Source organism: Canis lupus, chromosome 4 (genome assembly GCF_003254725.2).
Source record: "Canis lupus dingo isolate Sandy chromosome 4, ASM325472v2, whole genome shotgun sequence".
Lineage (NCBI taxonomy): Eukaryota > Metazoa > Chordata > Mammalia > Carnivora > Canidae > Canis > Canis lupus.
Genome location: NC_064246.1, coordinates 5,705,572 through 5,730,456, shown reverse-complemented (window position 1 = coordinate 5,730,456; position 24,885 = coordinate 5,705,572). Strand labels below are relative to the sequence as shown.

The 24,885-nt window shown below is 45.5% G+C and overlaps 1 protein-coding gene across 4 annotated transcripts in view; it reads left to right on the top strand.

Moving 5' to 3' along the window:
• The window catches only part of SLC35F3 (solute carrier family 35 member F3), a 389,956-nt gene that overhangs the window by 251,001 nt on the left and 114,070 nt on the right, over positions 1 to 24,885 (top strand). Inside the window, exon 1 of one of the 4 annotated variants that reach the window (XM_025448466.3) lies at positions 16,763 to 17,018. The exons of 2 other annotated variants lie outside the window; for them this stretch is intronic. Coding sequence is in view for 1 of the 2 variants with exons in the window: in XM_025448465.3 (XP_025304250.3) it covers positions 16,943 to 17,018 (76 nt within the window). In the remaining variant the exon portion in view is untranslated. Of the gene's footprint in view, positions 1 to 16,762; positions 17,019 to 24,885 lie in introns of those variants that run through there. One more of the 4 variants, XM_025448465.3, reaches the window with a different exon arrangement.

Here is a 24,885-nt window from a genome sequence, read left to right as displayed (position 1 = left end):
GTGAACAGTGAAGAGAGGGTAGGATTTGGTGTCATGTGGCCACTTAAGACACTCTAGTAATAGGGCTGGCCAACGTGCATTGGAAAATGAACTGGAGTTGAATTAGAATAGACCCAAAGGAGACACCAGACTGTTTAAAACACATGTATGAGAGAGAATCAGCAGAATTTAATGAAAAACAACACTGGAAGAAAGAAGGTTTAAGCTACACTAGACTAGCAGTTGGCTCCATTGCACACTGCCAGGCCCAGGGTGCTTGGCACCTGACAGACCACAGATTGGCCTGGCATCAGTCTGAGGACCCCGGTAGGCAGCTAGGATTAAAGAAATCTATTTTAGTTGATTTACCAATCCCCTTACTGATATGTCCTCAGATTCTGATGCTGCAGTTGCTGAACTGGGTGGTCTAAAATTTTATTATCATTTATGCATCATTAAACTCACATTGATAACTTGAAACCATCGTATTTACATCAAAGCAATGAAAAAATGCTGCCAATCAGGGCTTTTATTTTCATAACTGGTGTACCGCTTCTCAGGATATGTAGTAAGCCATCTACATTGTACTGTTTGGCCTTCAAGGATTTGAACAAAGAGGCACATACAAGATTCTTTTTAAGACATTTCTTTGAAAAAAAAAAAGACATTTCTTTGTATGTTTGTCATTAAAACTTCATCCTCTGTGGCTCTGACGAACTAGTTCCCTCAGGAAGCCTCCTGCTTGGTGACTGAAGAGACGTGGACAGAAGGTATGAGTCCTACTGAGTTTGACTTCAGCTTCTAGGAATCTTTATGAAGGGGTGGATGTCCCAGTTCCAAGAAAGACAAAGTAGTAATTAGGCTATAGAAAATCTTGCACTGTAGGGGAAGGGAGAATGGGTCCTTATTTTTTAATTATCCTCCCCATATTGGCACTTAGGGAAAATACACAGAGAGACAGGGAAAATATAAAAGTTTGGTTAAATGTTGGCAGGAGAACACTTGTTGGAAATCTGTGGAGCCAGATACTGCAATAATGTCAAAGCCTAAGGGCATGCATTAGCATGCCCAGTGCACTGAACATCTGGCAGGTAGGTGCACTGAACATCTGGCCTGAAAGGCTGTATGTAGTCATTTGTAAAACTGGGCCAGCTTCTTTCTATAACATTTTTAGTATATGTATACTTAAGAAAGATCAGTCCAAAAAAAAAAAAAAAAAAAAAGGAACAAAAGCAATAATTTTAAAAGTCACCTATGGTACCACCAAACACAATTAACTACTAATATTTTTGTGCAAAACCCCATTATTGAATAATAGATCCCAATAGCTATACATGACCATAGTTCAGAACAAACTTTTTATCTTCGGTTTTAAGAAGCACATGAGTTTTTATTGAGCTATGACTAAGAAACCACACAACTCACCTACTTGAGTACAACTCATTGTTTTTTAGTATATTCATAGAGCTGTGCAACCATCACCACAATTAATTTCAGAACATATTTATCACCCCAAAAAGAAACTCCATAGGCATTAGCTGCCACCCTCAATTGTCCCCTTCTCTCATCCTCTAGCAACCAGTAATCTACTTTCTATCTCTATAGCTTTGTCTTTTGTGGATATTTTATGAAAATGGGATCATACAAGATGTATCCTTTTGGACCGATCGATGTATCTGGCACCTTTTACTTAGCATAATGTTTTCAACACTCATCAATGTCATAACATATATTAGTTTTTTGTTGTGGCTGAATAATTTTCCATTCAGTGGATATACCGTGTTGTCTGTATTCATTTATCAATCAATAGACATTTGGGATATTTCTGTGTGGGGCTATTATGAATAATGCTGCTATGAACATTCATGCACAAGTGCCTGTATATGTTTTTTGTTTCCCTTGGGTATTTACCTGGACAGAGAATTTCTGGGTCATAGTGCAAGCCTATATTTAACCTTTTGAGAAACTGCCAGACTGTTTTCCAAAGTGGTTGCACATGTTACAGTTCCTCCAGCACTATATGAATTTTTCTTCTCAGGTCTGTCCACATTCTCCCCAATACTTGCTATTGGCCAACATTTTGGTTCTAGCCATCCTAGTGGGTGTAAAGTGGCATTTCATCGTGGTTTTGATTTGTATTTCCCTGATGTCTTGTTGATGTTGTGTATTTTTTCACATGCTTACAAACCATTTGTGTATCTTCTTTGGAGAAATATCTATTCAGGGCATTTGCTCATTTTTCCCCCATTTTTTAAAAGACTTTATTATTTGAGAGTAGTTTTGGTTTTGAACAAAATTGGGAGGAAGGTACAGAGATTTCCCTGGCCCCAAACATGCATGGCCTTCACTATTACCAACATTGCTCACCAGAATGGCATTTTTTTAAAGATTTTGTGTCCTTGGTGGGGGGGTGGCAGGGGGGAGAGGGAGAGGAAAAGGGAGAGGCAGATGGAGAGGGAAAAGCAGCTAAGCAGGGAGCCCAATGCAGGGCTTGATCCCAGGACTTCAAGATTGTGACCTGAACCAAAGACAGATACTTAACTGACTGAGCCACCCAGGCACCCCCAGAATGGTACATTTTCTTCAAGGATTAACCTATGTTGACACAACATCATCACCCACCCAAAGTCCACAGTTTACCTTAGGGCTCACTCTTGGTGCTATCATTCTGTGGTGTGGACAAATGTATAATGACATACATCCATCGTTATAACATGATACAGAGTATTTTTACTGCCCTAAAAATGCTCTGTTCTCTGCTTATTCATCTCTCCCCCTTTTTCTCCCATTCCTGCCCCTGATAATCAGTGATCCTTTCATGGTACGTACGATCCTTTCCATGGTACGTACGAAATCAGAGTAGTGGCTCCTGCACAGTGACCCTCTGTAGTTTTGCCTTTTCCAGAATGTCATGTATTTAGAATCATATATTATGTATTTTTTCAGATCAGCTTCTTTCACTTAGGAATATGCATTTAAGATTCCTCAATGCTGTTCATAGCTCGATAGCTATTTTTTTAGCACTAAATAATATTCCATTGTATGGATGTACCACAAGTTCTTTATCTGTTCACCTACTGGTCCAAAGTTTTGGCAGTTATGAGTAAAGCTTCCATAAACATCCATGCGCAGGTTTTTGTATAGACATAACTTTTCACTTCCTCTGGCTAAATACCAGGGAGCACGATTCTGAATCATATGGTAAGAGTATGTTTAATTTTGTAAAGAAACTGCCAAACAGTCTTCCAAAGTGGCCATACCATTTTGCATTTCCAGAGCAATGAATGGCAGTTCCTACTGCTCCACATCCTCACCAGCATTTGGTATCGTAAGTGTTCCAGACTTGGCCATTCTAATGGGTATGCAGTGCTACTTCTTTGTTGTTTTAATTTCCATTCCCCTGGTGATATATGGTGTGGAGCATCTGATGTGTGCATTTGCCATCTGCAGATCTTCTCCAGTGAGGTGTTCCTATGACCATTGGCCCATTTAAAAATCACCTTTGCTGGGCAGCCTGGGTGGCTCAGCGGTTAAGTGCCACCTTCAGCCCAGGGCCTGATCCTGGAGACCTGGGATCAAGTCCCACGTCAGGCTCCCTGCACAGAGTCTGCTTCTCCCTCTGCCTGTGTCTCTGCCTCTCTCTCTCTCTCTCTCTCTCTGTCTCTCATGGATAAATAAATAAATAAACAAACAAATAAATAAATAAATAAATAAAATCTTAAGAAAAAAAATCACCTTTGCCTGTTTTTTAATTGGGTTTTGTCTTTTTCTTACAGTCAGGGAGCTTTATATATTTTGGGAAGAAGTCCCTAATCATTTATATGACCTATAAATATTTTCTCCCATTCTCCTTGTTGTCTTTTCACATTCCTGTGGTGAGAAACATACAAGTTTGCTATGTTGCCTGTGCCCACTACCTTTGTGACAGAGCCATCACAGAGCCTAACCTGATGGAGTTAGAAGCACTCACACTGCCTTTTATTTCTTAAAGTTGAGGGAGTTTTTTGGTTTGTTTCCCTAGAGGCACAACAACTTCCTTTCCTAAAACCAAGGAGTCACTTTGAAGACACTGTAATTTTCCTGCATTTGGCCCAGAGTTTAAAAATGAAACTCAAGAAAGAGTGGCCTCTTTATTTCACTTTCTGAAGAATCTCTGAAACTCAGGCAGGTCCCATCCATCTGAAATGCTCCTGGCTTCAAAGCAGCTGCAGCTGTGAGATGGACCTTGTGACGAGGTCCTTGTGCACTCCTGGAAGTATATTTAGAATACTTCTATTTTTTTTTAAGATTTCACTTATTTATTTGAGAGAGAGAATTAGAGTAGAGGGAGGAACAGAGGCAGAGGGAGGAGACTCCCCACAGAGCAGGGAGCCTGATGCGGGACTTGATCCCAGGACCCTGGGATCATGACCCCAGGTGAAGGCAGATGCTCAACCAACTCAGCCACCCAAGTGCTCCTTGAATACTTCTATTTAGTGTTCCCAGATAGCCATATCTTTTTGTTTCTCATCGTCCTCTTAGTTTTATTTTTTCCTGGCCCAAAATAAAGGTGATGTACTAGGTGATTTCCAAAACTCTTTCCACCTTGCAGGGTCCATGCTCTTAAACAGTGTCCAGGCCCTCCTTTGCATGGGCATGTAGTTGTGTTGCCTGCAAGCCATATCCGAAGCCTACTAGCAAGCAGGATTGGACTGTCACCAGAACACACCTCCCTCATGCCATAGCTGTGAATCCCAATGTGATTTGATCACCACTAGCCAAATTCATAGAGAAGTTTCCTACAAATTAAAACATCTAGATGAAGATAGTTAGGCTTACCTATATCATTCCTAGGCAGAGTTGTAGATAACTATTTTGCAGTGAAAGTGGTTTTTTTAATCCTAGTTTATACTGACACCTTAGGTTTACATATTTGTTGTCTTCAGTTAGCTCCAAGGACAATTGAATTGAACCCTTTGTGGTTTATTTCTCCCTTGTCATTAACAAATCAAATAATGCTTCAAGGGCTATGGGTGAAGGGTGCCTTAAATTCTGCAGATGTCACTGATGGAGACAGATTTTCAAGCTACATTCTTTGTGTCTTAGATGTTTTAGGTTATTACTGATCCCAAATTAGAATTCTGCTATCAATAGAGCATTTGATGCCAGCTCACTTTAAATAAGCAGTCAAGGTTAAAACAAAGATCGATGAGCTTGTATTGTGAGTATTTCCCATAAGCTAGCCTCCTCACAGAGCTGTCACCACGATTGGCCCTCTCCCCAGTGAGCAAGGAGTTCAGGACTTGAATGTATTATATGTACACAATGAGTATCTTTTGATGGTGTGTTTTTTGTCTTCTGTTTTCACTTTTGTAGTTTTGCAGAAAGAGTGGGCTTAGAATAGAGGGTAAGGTGTAGATAGAGGAAGCACACTTCAGGCAACAGATTGAATTGTGTCCCATTTGGTTCATTTGAGCTTCCAGGAAGTAGAGAGAACATATCAGACCAAAGAAATCCTTGCTGAGAAGTATTTATATGAATACAAAACATGGAATTGGTGTGCAAAAATCCACTAATGGAAACTACGCCTAATCATTACCTGTGCCGACAGGCGTGGAAGCAGTGCATTGTGGGGCCGTTCTGTTTTTCCCCGCCATCATGTCAGAGTGCGGGCCTCCCTCATGGGCTGGAGCCCTCTGGGTTTCAAACACCTGCCACTGCAAGGTGCCCGGGGCACCACAGAGCCAACCAGGGCACAAGGAGATGGCAGTCCTCTCATCTAAGACATACTCTACACAATAGCCCTTTCATTCATGCACACTCAAGGCAAGATCTAAAACTACCTATAAGCAGGAGGGAAGAGAGAGATTAGACAAGATTTCACTGAGGTTGGAGTAAAGACAGAAGCATCCTAAGGAAACAGTCTGAAGGGGAGGTGCTGGTCCTTGCCTCCCCCAGGGGGACTCTACCAACTCAAAGCTTTTGGGGCATGTCCCTTCACTCTTGCAGCAAGAAGCCAACACTGCTACTCATTCTCTCTTCTCTTTCTTTCATTACGGGCATCTTCTAAACATTTACACAGCAAGGATATAAGGATATTAAAAGGATGTGAGGAAACAAAATATTCAAAATATGGAAAACAGAACTGTATGTTCCTTTTGCTGTTGGAATAGACACTTCTATGAAGACAGAGGAAAAGTGGCTTTAAAAGCATGGGTCTAAATGACTTTTAGAAGAAAAGAAATTGTCTAAATATTTTAAGAGAAAAACCATTTACAGGATTATTTTATACATCCCTGTACGTGAAGACTTCCTATTTTATTAGCATTTGTATCTGCTTACAACAGACACCTTTTCAGACCCTGTAAACTATGCTCAGGCGTCATTATTGGTGTCAACCTCATCTACCACCGAACTGAGCTTCGAAATGTTGATTAACTTCTCCTTTAGAGAAGTCTCAAGGAGAAAGTAAATGAATCCATATTTTTGTGGTAGTTAGGAAAAAAACAAAAAATGGCAGCCTATTTAGGTTTTGTCTGAATATATATTATATGTGTGTGTGTGTGTGTGTGTGTGTGTGTGTGTGTGTGTATGTATGTGAATGATATGGCCCACATATAAAACAAACATGTAATATATATAGAAATCATATTGGACATAAAGTGCATGCCTTGTTTTCTCTCCTTAGCATTTTCCCTATTATTGGAAGCTCATTTTATTGGCTGCATTACACTCTCTTTTTTTAATATTTTTTTACTTATTTATTCATGAAAGACAGAGAGAGAGGCAGACACATAGGCAGAGGGAGAAGCGGACTCCCCGTGGGGACTCTGATGCAAGACTTGATCCCAGGACTCTTGGGATCATGACCTGAGGCAAAGGCAGACGCTCAACCACTGAGCCACCCAGGTGCCCCTGCATTATACTCTTTTGTGTAAATACACCAAACTTTATTTTCCATTTTCCTGTTCCACTTCCCATTTGGTTGTTGCTAATTTTTCACTTATTCATAGTAAAACTTGGATGGACATCTTTTTTGATATATCTACATTTACATCAGATTATTTCCTGAGGAAATTCTTAGAAATGGAAATAGTGTGTAATAGGCCATAAACACTTGTATTTTTTCAGAATTTCATATATATTGCAAACTTTCAAGAAGGGCTTATCAGTTTTACTCCCATCAGCAGTATGTGAAATTTCCAAGGATCATCATCTTCAAATCGAAATGGGGATTGATCAAAAAATCCCAACAACAAAGTTTGACTACATCATTTCAAAAGGTTCCCATCAAACTGGAAAATTATTATGGGGTTGATGTGCTATGGCAAAGTCAGTCAAGCCTGGTTTTCTCAACAATGAGTGCTCTGGGCTGGTCACTCGGTGTCACATGGCCCCAGATGCCCCACTGAAGCACTGACAAGACCATCTTTGTCAAAGTGACAAGAAGCTAGTGTCAGAAGGTAGTTTTGGAATCCATGAGATAGAAATATTCTGACACCAGTAGGATAATTTTGGGGAAGAATCATGCATACATTTAATCCTTCAAACCTGACCAAGAGCTTTAGAGAATTCTTGGGACTTTTTCCCTTGCCCTACACTAGCCGGTCATTTTGGGGAAAGGCATGACTAATAGCTTCAATTAGGAGCAGGGTAGGTCAGACCTCTGGTTTCTCCTTGCTTTTGTCCAAAATTTGTGGGATCTCCTCTTTGAGCCCTATAGCAAAAGCAATCTTTGCCTTAAACAGGATTTTTGTTTGCTTTTGGGAAAAAGAAAAAAAAAAAAAAAAGAGGTGTGTTCCTCATATCCAGTTAAATTGTAGAACATCTCTCTCCTCTGGCCCTACCCCTCCTTCCTCCAACGAGTACTGCAATTTCCTATGAACACCCGTGCCTACACATGCCCAGTGTAGCTCAACTAATGTCTTGTGCAACACAAGGAAGAAGAGTGAGAATTCTCAAGGCTTATTTTTAGGAAGACACAATCGTTTCTCAGGAGCGTTTTGTATTTTTTTGGCCAACAGGGTCATCTGGTAACCCCTGACGTGCAGAATGTTTACTCTCACCCAGTGAGTTCCCAGAGAGTTATATGGGGACTTGGTCAGCTGTGCTGTGAGATCATAGTCTCAGTATGTCCCACATGGAATGTTGCTGGTCATTGTCCCTGAGCAAGAAGCACCCCTTGGGAGCAGAGGGTAAGCACTTAATTGAAGGCTTTCAGTGAAGTGGTGGCTGAGGGTGAGTCTAGGGGGCAGCTGGCACCAGGCCTCCTGCCATCACACTCTTGCTGGCCTCCGCCAGGGTCCCAGGTTTCTCTGAAGACAGCCCGTGGTGGCAGGAAACAGCCAGAAGCCAGAGGCAGTGCCTGAGGGCTTCTGATGACAGTAGTTTAGCCAAGAACCAGACCCACAAATGTGGGCAAGTTGGTCTGTTCTTGGGACTAGGGAAGCAGAGTGCACCAGTATGCTAAGGATAGTCCCCTGTAGGGGCAAAGTAAGCCCCAACCAAGATTCAGGGAAACAAGTCTGGCAGGAAGGAAGCTTTAGTCACTGGAATGCCAGAAGGCTTTCCTTCTAGTCCACATCAGCAGAAGACACTTTGTAGGAGGTTCTGAGTGACCAGAAGGACAATGAGCCTGGAGCCTGGACTCTGTGAGCCATACAGGGTAGAGGAAGGAGAAGATGAGGGTATCCTGTGGATGGGGAGGCATAAAGAAGCTTCTGGGTCTAGGAAGATGTGGAAGGTAAGAGGTATGTTAAGAATTTTCAGGCACCTGTGTGACACTGTGTAACCACCCCACACACCCCTACAAGAAAACACATTACACAGTCTCCATGGTCCTTGGAGGCTTCTGGTGGTTTTAGATTACACAGAAAAGCAAAGCCAGGCCTGGCATCATGAGGACCCAGCTATTTCCTAGATCCAGCCTACCTGGGGAATGAAGGACAATAGCCAGATTCTACGAGGAGGAAAGAACCCATGGGGATCAGGGTCACTGTGAAGAGTGGGGTACCCAGACAGGGTTTGTGCTGCCTAGAGCTCCAACAGATGGGCAAGACTTTCCTAACTCCTGAAGGGGCTGATTCCAGGGCTAGTTCAGGAAGCTGATCCTGACAGTACTTGCCCCCACAGACCTGCTGAATCTGCTTCTCTGGATTCAGCTTCTTGTCCACTTGTGCCACTGGCAAGTTCCTGCTTCTTTCTGCCTTAGTGATTTTCATTCATTCATTCATTCCTCCATCCATCCATCCATCCATCCATCCATCATTCAGCAGTGCTTTTTGAGGCCCTGTTCAGGGGCAAAGTCTTTTTTTTTTTCTTTTTAATAATAAATTTATTTTTTATTGGTGTTCAATTTGCCATCATACAGAATAACACCCAGTGCTCATCCCGTCAAGTGCCTCCCTCAGTGCCCGTTACCCATTCACCCCCACCCCCCGCCCTCCTCCCCTTCCATCACCCTTAGTTTGTTTCCCAGAGTTAGAAGTCTTCATGTTCTGTCTCCCTTTCTGATATTTCCTACCCCTTTCTTCCTCCCTTCTCTTCTATTCCCTTTCACTATTATTTATATTCCAGGGGCAAAGTCCTGAACTGACAGTGCTTACAGGCCAGCAAGAAGCTGAAGCAAGTACACAGGTAACTCTAGGGCAGGACAGAGGTGATCACTGCCTTCAGAGAAGTGCAAAGAGCTCCCTGACTCCAAAGGAGGCCTTGCTCCCAGAGATCAGGACTTCTGAAACCCTATCTGCCTAACTTGGAACCTCTTGTCCTCCGTGAACATGATCCTTGCCTGCTGATCCTGGCCTGTCCTGTGCTTAGGAACTAAAGTGTAGAGCAGGCGCCTTCCCAAACCTATACATCTTTCTCATTTTCAAGCCAGTCTGATGGCCAATCCCCTTGATTCACCCTTGGAAACAAATACTAGCCAAGGGAGTCTGTTGCTGGCATTGACAAGGATCCGATGTAGGTCAGTATTCTAATTCCCACTCCACAGAGGAGAAAGAGCAGAGGAATCAGACTGGAGTCCAGCTGTGGTCGATGAATCATCCGGAACACAGCAAGCAGCTATTTCTGAACTAAATAGCATCAGATCTCTCTCCTCACCTTGAGTCCAGTGTCCTGGTCTCCAGAGCACTTCCTCTGGGATGAAGCCAGCGAGGGGCAGAAAGCCTTGAGCAGAATGGAGTTGACAAGCTTGGCTTTGTCACTGCTGTTCCCATGCAGGTACAAAGGGATAGTCTGGGAAGCAGTTGAAGCACACAATTCTAGAAAACTCCAGAATTCCAGGTTCTATGAACATGCCCCTTGCTTGCTTGCTTCCTTCCTCCCTCTTTTCCTCCCTCCCTTTGAAGCTTCAAGTCTCAAGCACTTGCTTTGTAAGCTGTGTATGGTGCTTAGCATCTGAAATGCAACAAACCAGAGCCCATCCCCATTAAAGAACCTAGTGGGAGAGTCTGGAAATAATGACTCTGTGTTCTGAGTGCTGCCTTTCTGCCAGGTGCGCTTCTGTTTAGGTTACATGTGTTACTTATTCTAGTCTTTGCAACAATGCTGGAGGGTACCCGATACTATTATCTCCATTGTAAGGATAAAATGTTGAGCAGAGAGAGATTAAACAACTTGCCCAGATGAAACCATTGATTAAGCCGCTCCCCCTTTGCCTACTGATCCACAGTGTTGGAAGGGATCTGTGGAAGCTAGCCTGTTCATTTCCCAAAGTGGAAGAGAATGATCATTTCTTGAGTAACTTCTGGGGACCAGACATCATGTAGTTTCTCTATATTGATTATCTGTGTTGGCATCTAGGTAGGTCTCTGAAGATCACAGGAATGGGAGCCCCAGCCTACCCCTGGTGTCCTACCTAGCCCTGCTGCTCTCTCAGGCAGCTGCCCTTTCTCAGCTCCCACCATTCCACCATGCCAAGGCCTGATCCTGCATAGGGCCACCCTGTGGTGTCTGCCACTGGACACAGGACAGGCTTCTGACTAGGATAGACAAAGGAAGTGAAGAGACATCCCATTTCCATCTCTGTGCCTGTCTTTTTGTTCATCATGATCCTGACTCTGGGCTCAGAATGGCCATTAGCTGTTGTCTGGTCACCATGGAGCAGTCATGGAGGTGCCTGGAGGGGTGTCTGCAAAAGCAATCTTGACATTTCTTTCTAGCAAAAGAGGAAGAATCCTAGTGGGACACTGATGAGCCTGAGCTTGTCCTGGTGATGCACAATGCTGAAGAAGGAACATGTGAAGATGGGAAAGGCCACCAAGACCAAGTGATCTAATGGTTCTTGTTTCCCTGAACTTACACATGGAGTTATTGAAAAAAAAGTTATCAATTATTCCTGCCAGATCAGGGGAATGAGCTGCCCAATGCATGGAGTTAATTTCCTCGATCATTAGATCTTCTGTTCTATTGGAAATACCAATGCATGCTCTACTTGAAAGCTTCTAATGCTACAGACTGATTTATTTGGGTAAAACTCCATTTCTGGTTCCTGGAACTACTTTAAGTGATTATTTTTAAACATTGGTAACCACAAAAATAATTTTTTATTCTTACTATTTAATACTGTGAAGGACTATCAAATAGTGTTAATATTTCAGAGTAAATTAATTGAAGTGGTCTGTTTTCTGACTGTTGAAAACCTTAGCTGAGTTTTAAATCTTTTATTATTTATTTTGAAGAAGTAAAGTTCTCCACATAACTTAAAAAGAATGTAATTTTTAATTGTATTCTTCAAACCACATGCATTATGCCCCACAAGTGGATCATACTAAAACCAACTTACTTGATTACAATCTGCATTTTTTTCTTTGCAATGAAAGAACAGAACAAGATAAATTGGAATGGAATGGAATGAATAGAATAGAATAGAATAGAATAGAATAGAATAGAAGAGTTCATGCATGATAAGGGTAGTATTTATTAAATATTCAAATCAGTTATATATGTGTTTATATATATACAAAATATTTTTGCCAATTTTTAAATTGATATATAATCTACAAACAGTAAAATTCATCCTCGTTAGTGTGAAACTCTATGCATTTTAACAAAGATAAATTTATTTCTGACTATGTCAAAAAAGTGAGAAAACCACTTAAAGCAAGAGTCTACTTAACTAAATATTCATTGAAGGATACGATTCTTTTAAGATCTTTGGAAGCAGTGATAACTGTCTTATCTTGGAAGATAATTTCACACACTTCAAATTTTAAAGCCAAATGAGACCTGAGAGATTGGTCAGTCAATGATTTTCAAAACGTTCTTTTTACAGTGATAACTTTTTTATAAACTAAATCTAACATGGAACCCCAACATATAAAAGTAGAATTGACTTGCACAGAGACCATGAAAAACAGTTTGAAAACTACGAATGAGGTCTGTCTTGTGCCCAAGCTGGGAAACTGAGGCCAGAATAGGCTGACCCCTCAATGTTGGCCACTCTTTTTGGCAGAGCTGGAGCTCAAACTCAAGCTGTTGTTGGCTGTTATTCAGGGCTTTTTCATGTCTCTTGGACTCAAGAGAATTATGAGTATTACTTAACTCCACTAAGGGGATTGGGTGGATACCTTTTTGGAATAGTGCAGTGTGTCTGTAGATACTCACATACATTACAGAAGAAAGGATAGGCCAATGATCACCATGGACAGCAGAAGTATGACTCAGTCCAAGAAGACCAGAACAGGTTGTTTGGGCAACATAAATTATTTAGGGAAGCTAGAGCCTGAATATAGAGCCAGGCCTGGGAGCCCAGTACCAGAAAGAAAAGTCGTAAGCCTCCAGAACTTGAGGAATCAGCCAAAGCCTTAGAGCTACCCACTTCTGATGATTCATCCCTGGGTTGTCTGCCTCTCTCTTCCTAAAGGGCCATGATGAGGCCCCCACCTGAAGTTGCAATTTAAATGTAGCCTCTTGGTCATACAAGAAACTGACTGATTTGTCTTCTTTCTTATCTGGGACTCCTCTTTCACTTCCTTACTCTTTGGTTTGTGAGTGGGAAGTGGGGGGCAGGCAGAGAGGCTGTTGTGGGCAGGTCAGGGAATATAACACTCATACTCATGGTATGTAAGTTCTGCATCATAGGCTTATTACTCTCTGTATGTATTCAGTGAACTTGCTTCAGTGTTTGGACCATAATGCTTTAAGAACACAAAACCCACCAACTCTTTAGAGCCTGCTATACCAAAATGCCACAAATTGCCATTAAATATCCTACCTCCCCAATGTCATCGATGAAAAGAGAAAAAGAAACGAAAGAGAGGGGTTAGTGACAAAGAACATTCTTCTATCACAGCAGATACCATGTCATGTACAGCTGAGAAATGCCGTATTTGATGAGCAAACCATTGTACCATACCTTTTAAGAAGATGACATTAATGAATATGACCTTGAAAAAGTCACCCCAGTTCCTCTTTTCAGATAAATTCCTAGACAAGTATCTACCAAATGACATCATTCAGTTACTAGCCCACCAACATTCTCCAAAAAGGAACAGGGTCAAGTGAACCGTCCTCTTGCCTACTACATATACAGGGTTGTTTCCATTGATATGTAGGGATCATCTCTCTCTCTTTCTTTAAGATTATTTATTTATTTATTTATTTACTTATTCATGAGAGACACCGAGACAGAGGCAGAGACATAAGCAGAGGGAAAGACAGTCTCCCCACAGGGAGCCTGTTATGGGACTTGATCCCGGGACTCTGGGATCATGACCTGAGCCAAAGACAGATGCTCAACTACTGAGCCACCCAGGTACCCTCATGTCTCTGTCTTTATTGAAAGAATTATTAGCAACGTTTTTTGTGTGTGTAATTTGAGATTTGAGTTTTTAAGTGAGGAACTTCTGTGATTTTCTAGGTATTCCTGAGTTAGATTAGGGTAGCCTCACTCTAACATAGTGTTTTAAATTATTGGAATTCTCAAAATACTGGTGTCTGATCATATTCCAGCACACAGTTAACATTCTAGAGTAATTTTCTTTATGTGAGTTTTTAACTATGCAGCCTCATCACACTCACTCCCAACAAAGGTGTACACTGAAAGTATCACTTCTCATATGGTTAAACAGCGGGAACTCCTGTTTTAAAAAGGACTATAGGGAATATTGGTGGGGGGGGGGAAGGGGAGATTTTTTTGGCTGAAATAGTAAGTGTGAGCTGATTGAGTTGAGTGTAGAGGACAAGAAACAGGAACAGCTGGGTGGCTCAGTGCTTACGCATCTGCTTTTGGCTCAGGGTGTGATCCTGGGGTCCTAGGATAGAGTGCTGCATCAAGTTCCCCGCAGAGAGCCTGCTTCTCCATCTGCCTATGTCTCTGCCTCTCTCTGTGTGTCTCTCATAAATAAATAAATAAATAAAATCTTTAAAAAAAAAAAGAAGAAAACAAAAAACAGCATTCAGTTCTTAAAATTAAGGAGAGGAAGTTGAGATAACAATAAGTACCTCCTCTTTGATAAGCAGAAGTTGACAGACACAAGGAGGTGATGTCCTCTCAGGTATCAGAACGTTCTGGGGTGTCCTGTAGGGGGAAATGGGTTGAGGTATAATTACTTAAAGAGTGAAGTCAATGACAGGAGTATTTAACAATATTTAATCATCTATTTAACTTACACATGACGTTGCAATAAATGGAAAGCAGGTATATTAAAAAAAAGACAAATATTTATTGGGCACTTTTGTTGTGAGTTTCCCAGTAGAATGTGGACAGGTAATTTGAAGTGCTGGGAGTGTTTGCTTTGGCAGCACATAGGCTAAAAATTGAAGTGCTGGGGAGACTCAGACTCTAGGAGGTACAAGAGCATGATGAAATCAATCAAAACCATGTTCAAGTGAAAGGAAATGGATTATGGATTATTTGACTGGTATCTCCCACCTGAACTGGAATAGGTAAGTGGGATGTTTGCATTTTGCATCTATAACATAAGAGAATTGCATGGCAGGCTTTTGTAAGTGTATTTAGTGAGTTCGGTTTTTTGATTCATTCAGGCTGGGATTTGAATCCCTGGTTGGCCAGTTACTCAGTCTATGACCTGGGACATTTTATATGACTCCTCTTAGCCTCAGGTTCCCCATCTATAAAACAAGGTAACCAGGATCTCACAGACCTTTGTTAAGTGAATAATCAAATGACTTCTATAGAATAAATCAACATGGAACTTGATGCATACTAAGTACTCAGCAAATAGGTATTGTTCTCTGTGGTATCTGTTTTAGTTACTGTTTATATAATAAATGTTGATTGATGAACTTGGTGAAATATGGTGTATTACAAAGGTCCTCTTTATATAAGATGAAATTCTTTTCGCTAGGCTTTATTTTTTTTATTAAAAAAAATTTTTTTTTTTACAAAGAAGGGAATAGCTTCTTGATTTAAAGTGTCGTTTCTAGGGGTCTTGGGACAAGTTCCTTGAGAGAGGCAGATAATGTAGAGGCTACCACTAGAGGGCTCTGAAGGGACCCTAACATCCTTCCCTTGGCTACAGTGATGAAGAGGAAGCAACTTTGAGAAGCCCTGGCCTTTCAGAAACCAGGGGCCATTCTGTTCATCGTGGATGTTCAAGAGGGCAAGTAATAACAAGCCAACTTGCCACTCCTGCCAGGCACCTAGGGGGATGCCGGTGGATGTCACCAGAACCTATTGCTCTACTGTCACTCTCTGCCTCTACCACTCCACTGATTACCCTTCTGGGGGTTGAGAATCGCATTGTACAATAGAAAATCAACTTTGAGACAGGAAACCAGGTAGAGTGGAAGTTTCTCAAACTGGGTAAGGATGTAACAAAAACAAAACCCATCTTGAATGACCACTGAATCTTCAGTTTCCCAGAGGAGGCTGGGACCCAAACTGATGTCTGGGCAGGTCTGAGTAATATGTCCATAAAGCCTTGTAGACTTCTGGGACTGCACAAGCCCTGTGCATCCTACCTGCAGGGTGGTGGCAGGGCACCTTTAACGAAGCATTATCATTGGGTAAACGCCCTGGGACTTGGTCATTTAAGGATCACTCCGGCCAGTGATGCAATAGGGATGTCATTGGTTTTCTAGCACGCATCATTGGCCAGTAGCTTGCCGTTGGGTCTGGGTGGGAGCACTGAGACTAGTGCCTACAGAGGAAGTGCCAGACTGGCGCTGAGGCTGTACCTGGGAGCTGGGCAGAAATGACATTTTCTCCACCTCCAGGGAGCTGGATCTTGCTGGACCAGGCAGTGGAGGCAGGAACAGAAATCTCAAGCCTTGGTTTTCTTGTTGCCACATTGCTGTATGGACTCTGCATCTCCTCCGCCCCCCTCCCCCCAAATCGTTGTCCACTGAAGCCAGACAAAATAATGTGCTCCCCAACTCTTTCAAAAAAGTGGAACGCAAGTCACGGGAAGCTTTGCTTTTCTTCTGACTTCTTCCTGTAAACCAGTTCAGGACTTGGTGCAGGAAGAGTCAGCTCTCAAACCGAAGCCAGACCTTGCTTTTTAACCCCCTGGGACACCGGGGCTAAGTTCTCCGCTGTCCCCTCCCCTGGGCTGGGGGTGTGGTGTCGGGCCGAGCTGACCGGGGCCGGGGGCCGGGGGCCGGGGGCCGGGGGCCGGGGGCGGGCCAGGAGGGAGGAGGGCCCGGGGCTGCGGGGCTGCGGGGCTGCGGGGCTGCGGGGCTGGGCGGCCGGGGCGGGGGGCGGAGCAGGTGAGCCCGGGGGTGGGCGTGGGGAGCGCACTTTGTACGTGACGTTGGAGTTGGCAGCAGCCGCCGAGCAGGAGGCTGTGGGCGTGCGTGCGGAGTGGCTGCGCGGCCGGGAAGATGCGCTCGGAGGGGCGGCCGCAGTGAGCCGCGGCGACGGGAGCCGGGCCGGCAGCCCGGGGGCAGGGCCTGAGCGCCCGGCCGCTCGCGCTCTTCCGCGGCCGAGGCCGCCGGGACCGACCCGACAGGCGCGCCCGGCCGGCCCCAGGATGTAGGCGATCGCGGCGGCGCTCCTGCAGGCGGACGGCTCATCATGAAGAAGCACTCGGCCCGGGTGGCCCCGCTCAGCGCCTGCAACAGTCCGGTCCTTACCCTCACCAAAGTGGAAGGTAACGGCCCGGGGCGGCGGGGGCTGGCAAGAGGTCTCTGCGCCCGGCGGGGGGCCGCCACCCTGCAAGGGCTGCCCGGCCGTGGGTGCGCTCGCTCCCCAGGAACAGCCGCCCGCAGTGCAGCGCCCCATGCTGCCTCCGGGGGCTGGGGGGGGGGGGACAGCTCCGTAGCTCCCGGGCCGGGCTGTCCCCGTGCTGTCGGGACACAGGGCTGGCCCCTTCCTGCGCGGCCCCTAGCGCATCTGGCAGCAACAGTGGCAGCGGTGGCCTGGGCTCCTGCCCATCCTGTCCTGAGGCACCTGCCAGCTGGGGCCCGAGGAGGGGTCTTGCAGACACTCCCCAGTGCTCTCCAGCACCCCCACCACACATGCACAGTCGTGCACACACACACACACAAACCACTTGAATCCCCTGGGTTTGAAGCAACCCCTCCAATCGCACCCCCACCCCCCAGGCAGACCAGAGGTATTGCTCCTCTGGTGGGGGCAGGAGATACTGCCGGAGGCCGGGTCCTCTCTCCTGCCCCTCAAGCCTAGCAGCCCACCAGCAATGTGACTGCCCAGCAACCTGGGAATGGGCCGGCGAGCAGGTGAGCGAGAAGCCACCAACAGCCTGTAAACAGGTCCTTTCTGGGACTCAGGGGAAAGACACAGACACTCAGACACAGCTGTCATTCTGTGGTAGTAAAGGAGACCTTCCTTTCTGAAGGGGGTGCAGGGGGTTTGCAGAGACAGAGCACTCTTAGTCCTGAACTGCTTCTAACAGGAGGTGGAATGACCAGTCTCTGTAGAGCTGGCCAGTTTGGCCAAGCCAGGGCTGGGAAGGGGCCACCAGCCAGTGGGGAGAGGAAGGCAGACCCCCTCCATTCCAGACCCTCTTACCCTGAACTTACAGAGCCCAGGGCAACCAGTGTGTAAGGGAAAGCCCGGCTTCTGCCGTGCTCTGGGACTACAGCCTACAGCCCAGACCTGTATCCCCTTGCAAGCGCCTATTTTTACAGTGAGACAGAACCAATAAGAACAAGATAGAAGCTAGCAGGACAGTTGTGTGCTCCACATGCAACCCATCCACTGAGGTCTGCCAGGAGCCATACTGGTACCATTACCCCATCCTGCACATGAGGACTGTGACACCCGGAAAGCTTGGATTGACTTGTCCAAGACCTATCACTAATAGGTGGTGAAACGGGGATCCTAGGCTCTCTGATCCCAAACCCATGCCTTTCAGAACATTATTCTGCACTACTTACTCTTTTCATCATTTTCTGTGTATAGAAGGTTGATATTTTCCCCCTTCATGTAGCTGTCTCTTCCCCTCCCCCATCCCAATCTCAGGAGAGACTTGGTATCTGTCACTTACACCTGAATTTAGTGCATGTGCCAACTTTCCTAAGGGGCTTGGCACTTCCAAGTCTTCTCAAGGATAGCATCCAGATGTCCATCTGGACATCTAAGGGGGAGAAGGGGTAGATATGTATTTCCCTTAGGGGAGGTGGCATTGTCTACTCACTCTTGGGGACTTTGTGGGAAGTCACCCCACCTCCACCTTCTAAGTAAGGCAAGTCAGGCTGCTCTCCACCAGCAGTGCCACTCCTGGTCATCCCCAGCCCATTGTGCAGGATGGGTCTGAGCTGCACTTGGAGTTAGGCTGGACACAGATGGTGAGGTCACCCAGGCTGGGTGCCGTGACCCCCAGAGGTGCTGCAGGAGGCAGTGAGTGACATTCCAGATCCAGGTTCACTTCAGGGAATAAAAATGGAGATACCTTCCCCGGTTCCCTTAGGGCTGCTGTCAGGTGAGCTTTGAGATTCCTGTCCACGCTGACAAGGTTAGCAAGCCATGGACTGGGTTTTCTTAACCAACAGGTGCACGCACATGTGTGTGGTTAGTGGACAGAGAATCAGACAGATCGGGGATCAAGATTGTGCTCTTCTTCCTGTACAATTGGACTTGTGTAAACCATAAATGCTGAGCCTCCATCACGTAGTTTGAGCCCTGGTAAAACAAAAGTAACAACCTACCTCAGCTGACTTTTGGGAATGCACTGAGGTAGGAGAGGTGATAATACCCAGCACCTCTCTGGCACACAGTAAATGCTTAATAAATTAAGCAGTCCTCCTGTCACAGATTGTCTTGCGCCTTCGACAAATACCTTCTTGCTGTTCTCAAGGAGTACATGTGTGGGGATGGTATCTAGAAGCATCTACATAGTCTCAGTGAAACTAGAAGGCCCCCAGTTCCTGTTTTGTATGGGATCCCTAAGTGTATGTCAGCAGAGGTCTTCAGTTCAGGGCCTGATAAAACCTGCCCTTGGTATGCCTGGGCACATGTGTAGCACTTTTTTCTCTGCCTGTTTTTTTTTTCTTTCCTTGATGTTTTTGTTCAGTTTGGATTTTGGTCTATTTTCTGAAACATTTGCATCTCGTGTGCTTGCTGTGGAAGTGCTGAATCATTTTGTTTTGCCTTGGATGCACAGGGCAAGGTGGTCCCCACACTGTAGCTGTTTCTGTGTGGATGGCAGACAGGCTACAGTGACAGAACACAGCCAACAAGGAAGATTTATTAGGTTTTGGAGTGCGTCTTCTATGGGGAGGCAAGAAGGCACCAGCATGCAATACGTATAAAACCAAAATAGAAAATGCAGTACTTAGTTGAACTTCAACACAGAAAAATGGACAAGATGACTTCATTTACTCAACAAATACCTCATCCAACCTTACTCCATCCTACTTCATGTCCCTTGTCTATTTAGCAAGGCCCTAGAATTACAAAGATGGACATTAGCTTCGTTCCCTTAAGGAAGTTTTAGTCTATAAAATAAGAGACATTCAGACAGATGTATTTTCTCGTATAAGACAGTAAGTTCCGGTTCAAAGGTAAGAGTAGAGTGTCACAGGGATACTGATAATTGAGTAATGTGAGGAGGCCCTCCTGAGAAGGAGGCCTTCTTGAGGTGAAGACTTTCCTGAGCAGGAGGACTATCTGAGAAGGAGGCCTCCTTGAAGAGAAAGACTTTCCTAAAGAGGAGGCCTGTCTGAGGAGGAGGCCTTTTTGAGGAGAAGACCTTGTGAGCAGGAGGAGGCCTGTCTGAGGAGGCCTTCTTAAGTAGAAGAATTTCCTGAGCAGGAGGTCTGTCTGAGGAGGAAGCCTATCTGAGGAGGGGGCATTCTCCAGGAGAAGACTTTCCTGAAGAGGAGGAGGCCTCTTTGAGAAGGAAGCTTTCTGAGGTAGAAGTGTTGTAATTGAAGTGAGAAAACTTGTTAGGCACAGAAGGGCGGGAAGGCTGTTTCAGGCAGAAGGAATGGTGTATGCACAGGCTTGGCCAGGAAGCATGAGGAGAGAGCAGCTGGGCCCCAGTTAGGGCTTGAGTCTTGAAAAGTGGTTTCCAGCCAGGTTGATGGCATCTGTCCCATCTTACAGTATATCTTGTTCTCATATCTTTTTCCTCTCCTTCCCATCGGACTCAGACACTGAATATCGATCAGTAACACATCTCTAGTTGAGGGATCATCTATGTTCACCACCAGCTAATCCACGTTCAATGCAGTCACATTCAGTAGGAATCAGTAGTTGAACACAGTACAATACATTTCCCCAAGAGGCAGGCAGCAGGTAGTAAGATGGGAAGAATGAGGGCTTTGCAATGAGATAGACCAGGTTTAGTGCCCGCCTCTCATGCTGAGCCACGTAACTTTGGCAACTTTGGCGAGTGATTGAAGCTCAGCGGGAATGTGTTCTCGCTTATGGAAATGAGCATGACAAGATAGTCCCTCTACCTATGAGAATAATCTTTTCTGCTGATGAGCCTACCATGTTGCAGGCACTTTGTTTGGGGAGATTGCTACCCTATTGCTATTTCTCCCAAAGGAAGGATAAGCACCCCAATTTACGGACAAGGAAGCTGAGTGTCGGAGAGATCATTCATGCAAGGTCAGCAAGTGGCTTCGTATCCGTATCTACCTGGCTCTGAAATGTTGCAACACCATTGTACAACTGCATTCCATTTGAGGAGCAATGAGAAGTACATCTGCTTCTGGCACTTTGCAAGTGCTGAGGAAGTTTGCTCACTGAAGCTCCCCCACTTCAATATGATGTAGAAGTCTGGATCGCCCAGGGGCTCACTGTTTTGTGGGCTCATCCCCATGGCTCCCTGCTGTTGATATTCTTAGGACCTCTGCTCCTGGGCCAGTTGGCCTCTCTCAGCCACCTCCGGTAGAGGTGTGACTGCTTTGTTTCTATTAATGGGGTAGGGCTGTCATCCTGGGATGCTCCATTATTGTGTAAGTGGAGACGAGGCCTGTTAGTCCAATCGGAGAGGAATCTTGAAAAATATGCTGCCAGAGTGTTCCTGTACCCAAAAATGTTTCCCAGGTTGGATTGTCCTAGACCTGAAACCTCAATAGCAAAAGTCACTTACATGTTGAACAAATATGTTACCTACTCAGATATTACTGAGGATGAACCAGATATTATTGAAGATGCCCGGGGGAGTAAATAATAATCTTTGACTCAACAGAGCTTCCAAAAGGTGAGAAATGTCACAAATGCATACAAATAACAATTACATGTTGGAATCTTTTTTTTTTTTTTAATTCCGTGAAAGGGTTGTAAAATAAATGGTGTGTTTCAGCAGAGGGCGAGCTCACTTCTGGCTGGGACACAGATGGCCACTATGTAGCTCCCTTGCCACCATTCCCCTCTGTTTTGCCAAAAAGACATCATCAAACGACCATCTTTCCTACTAAGCCTGGATGTGGCCTCAGCATCCTCCTTACCACCAAGATCCTGGTGATGGCTATATGTTCTTTGGAATGGGACTTCCACATGATCAGGGTGGTGTGCTAGAGGTTTTCCTGTGCCCTCAATGTCGTGGGCGGGAACTATGCATGCCTGGCAGAGGCAGCCCATGGACACAGGTGCAGAGCCGGAAAGGGCAACCTGCCAGCCGTCTGCTGGGGCCTGAACTCCCATTATCTGCAGAAGTTGGGGGATGAGGGAAGGGGCCAGGGTTCGCAGGCCTCCTAAATGCTGGGCTTGGGAGAGTAGACTGAAGCAGGCCATAGAAGTGGGGAGAGACTCCATCAAAGTCTGGGAAAATTGGACAGTCTTCTCTAGCTGCCGTGTTCCAAATGGGTCATAAAGTCTCTTTCAACTGTCACAATAAATATTCTTTTAATAAAGGATGTTTAGGATAGAATCAAAAAGACCAAAGTGTCTCCCAGATAGAGTTGCAGTTGGAGCCTGGAAAGGGAGCCAACAAAGACAAGTTCTAAAGGTTAAGCTCAGGGAACAGAGTTGCCATTAACAGCAACTGTAACCACAAGGGTGGGAGGGGAAGCACATCGGTGAGGGAGACACTGGAAGTCAGACTTAGATAGGCTGAGCCAGAGCCTTGGGCAGTGGCTTCAGGTGCCCCTGTGGAGCAGGCCAAGAGGTGGAGGAAGAGGTGGTTAAGGCCAAGTGACTGATGCCATGAGAGATGGCTCTGTGGAAGCCAACGGGCAGCCGCAGCTTCCTGACAGCCGCAGGTGACCCGGAAAACAGGGCAGGCAGGAAAGAAGTCTGATAGGCAGAACCAGAGGACCCACATCATATGGCAGCATAGAAACCACGGGAAGAAAGCCAAGAAAGAGGGGAGTGGGATGTGGTGTCAAATCCAGCCAAGGAGAGCGGTTTTGCAGAAACCATTTTTTTTTTAAGATTTTATTTATCCATTCATGAGAGACACAGAGAGAGAGAGAGGCAGAGACATAGACAGAGGGAGAAGTAGGCTCCCTGCAGGGAACCCAATGTAGGACTCGATCCTAGGGCCCTGGGATCATGACCTGAACCAAAGGCAGACACTCAACCACCAAGCCACCCAGGTGCTCCTGCAGAAACCATTTTAAGTGGGTGCTGGTCTGCAAGCCAAAGGGCAAAGGGTGAGTGCTGGGTGAGGGAGAGGAGCAGCAGTTGTGGATAGCTGGTTAAAGTGTTTGGAAGTGAGAGCACCTCTACGGCTTCAGAGTTTTGAGAAAGCAGGCATTGCAGCAAACCAGAGGAAGCAGATTCCAGCCCAGGTGTGAGGCTGCCCTGAGAGAAGGGTGGTTGACTCAGCAGTGTGCTAGGAAGGGGAGAGGGTAAGGGGCATCGGAGGGGTAGGGGGGATGCCTAAGACTAGAGAAGGGGGTGGTTGGCTTTGAAAAGGAGAGTAAGAAAATGATGGATGAAGACTCAGAGAAATGTGGACATGGTGGGGGAGGGAAGTCAGGGACCTGACGGCTTTGATCTTTGTAACGTAGGAAGTGGAACCATCTGCCCAAAATCCTGGATGAGGACTGAAGGCCTGCAGAGGTGGGAACAGGTTCAGGAAAGCTTCATTGGAAGAGCCAAGAAGAAATGTAATTCTTAAAAGCTTTTTTGGCGAGGGATGCGTTTTCACTGGTTAAGACACTGTGTGACTTGGGAGAAGATGTGCGGGGGAAGAACGCTGGGCGAGGGTCAGGAGCCTGACCTTTCCTTTCCTGTTCCCCCACTTGCTAATTAATATACCAGACATGTCGCCTCACCTCTTGGAGCCCTGCCTTCTCTTCTCCGAAAAGATAGGAGATTAGAATAGATCTTCCATCGGCTCTTTCACAGGAAATACTCTGAGTCTATTAAGCAGCTTACTCATTAACAGAGATGGGTTTATCTGATTAAAACCCTTCACTGGCTATCCTCAGAGTGCAGAGCTCTGAGAAAAAGAAACCCGGGACAAATAAGAAATTTGGCCTGTATGTGTATTTCCCCGTGCCCAGTGCATGTGTGCATGTATGTGCGTGCGCGAGCACATCCATGCAGATGCACATACTTTCAGAGGTGACTTTGCATTTGAACATGGGGAGGCAAACCCAGCTATGTGAGTACAACTTGCCGTGATTCTTCAGCAGCAGGCATCTGATGGCACCCAGAGAGGACTCCCAAGTGATAGGGTGGTGCAAAAAAAAAAAAAAAAAAAAAAAAAAGGTATTGGAAGACCTCAGAGAGAAGCTGCAACTTCCAAGTACTGCCCAGGGCAGGCCTGAGTGTTTTCGTAGAAAAGCCTCCTGACCTGGGGATTAGCTGAGCGACATCAGCCTCAGTTGCTGCAGAAGGTAGAAGATAAAGCTTAGGATGAGGAGTTTCATATCTTAAGGCCGATACCACATTCATCCTCGTTGGAGCACATTTGTCCTGCCTGTGTCTGACCCTGCTGAGAAGTTGGTTCAGAAAACAGTGCTTCATTCTTCCAGATTAACTGAATAAGCATCCATGCCATCAGTTAAAATACGGCCCTGTTGTCCCCCTATCTGCCAGGGGAGAAGGCCCCAGGGCACTCCCCTTCCTTCCTGCAGAGCTGCAGTCTTCCTGGAAACGATGGCTTTCCCTGTGAGCCCCACCAGCCTGAACCAGCCTGAACTCCAGTTCACACACAAGTCCAAGGAATCCTCTAACCCAGGAAGAACCTCAGCAATGGGGATTGGTGTGTATTTACCCGTGTTTGTGTGTGGGTCATTGGTAGCTCACAATATCACCAGTTTGTGAGTACCTGCTGTGCGTATGGAGGCACTGTGTCCCAGATGGCAAGGTTCCTGGGAGCTGCACAGGCCATGCCTGGCAGGGCACACAGATCAAAACTGGCGGAAACACACCCCTTGCTTCCCTCCCAAGGCAGACATCGACTTTTCCTTCCCCAAGGCACACACAGCTTTATTTAAAGCTTACCTGTAGCCAGTCATTTTCTCACATGTCACATTTGCCTGAGGCTGTGTACACGCCAGGATTGTCTTAAATCCGCTACATCAGGTGGCATTGTTTGGACACCTGGGGATTATTGGGGGACCTCCAAGGAAATGGGGAGTGGGGTG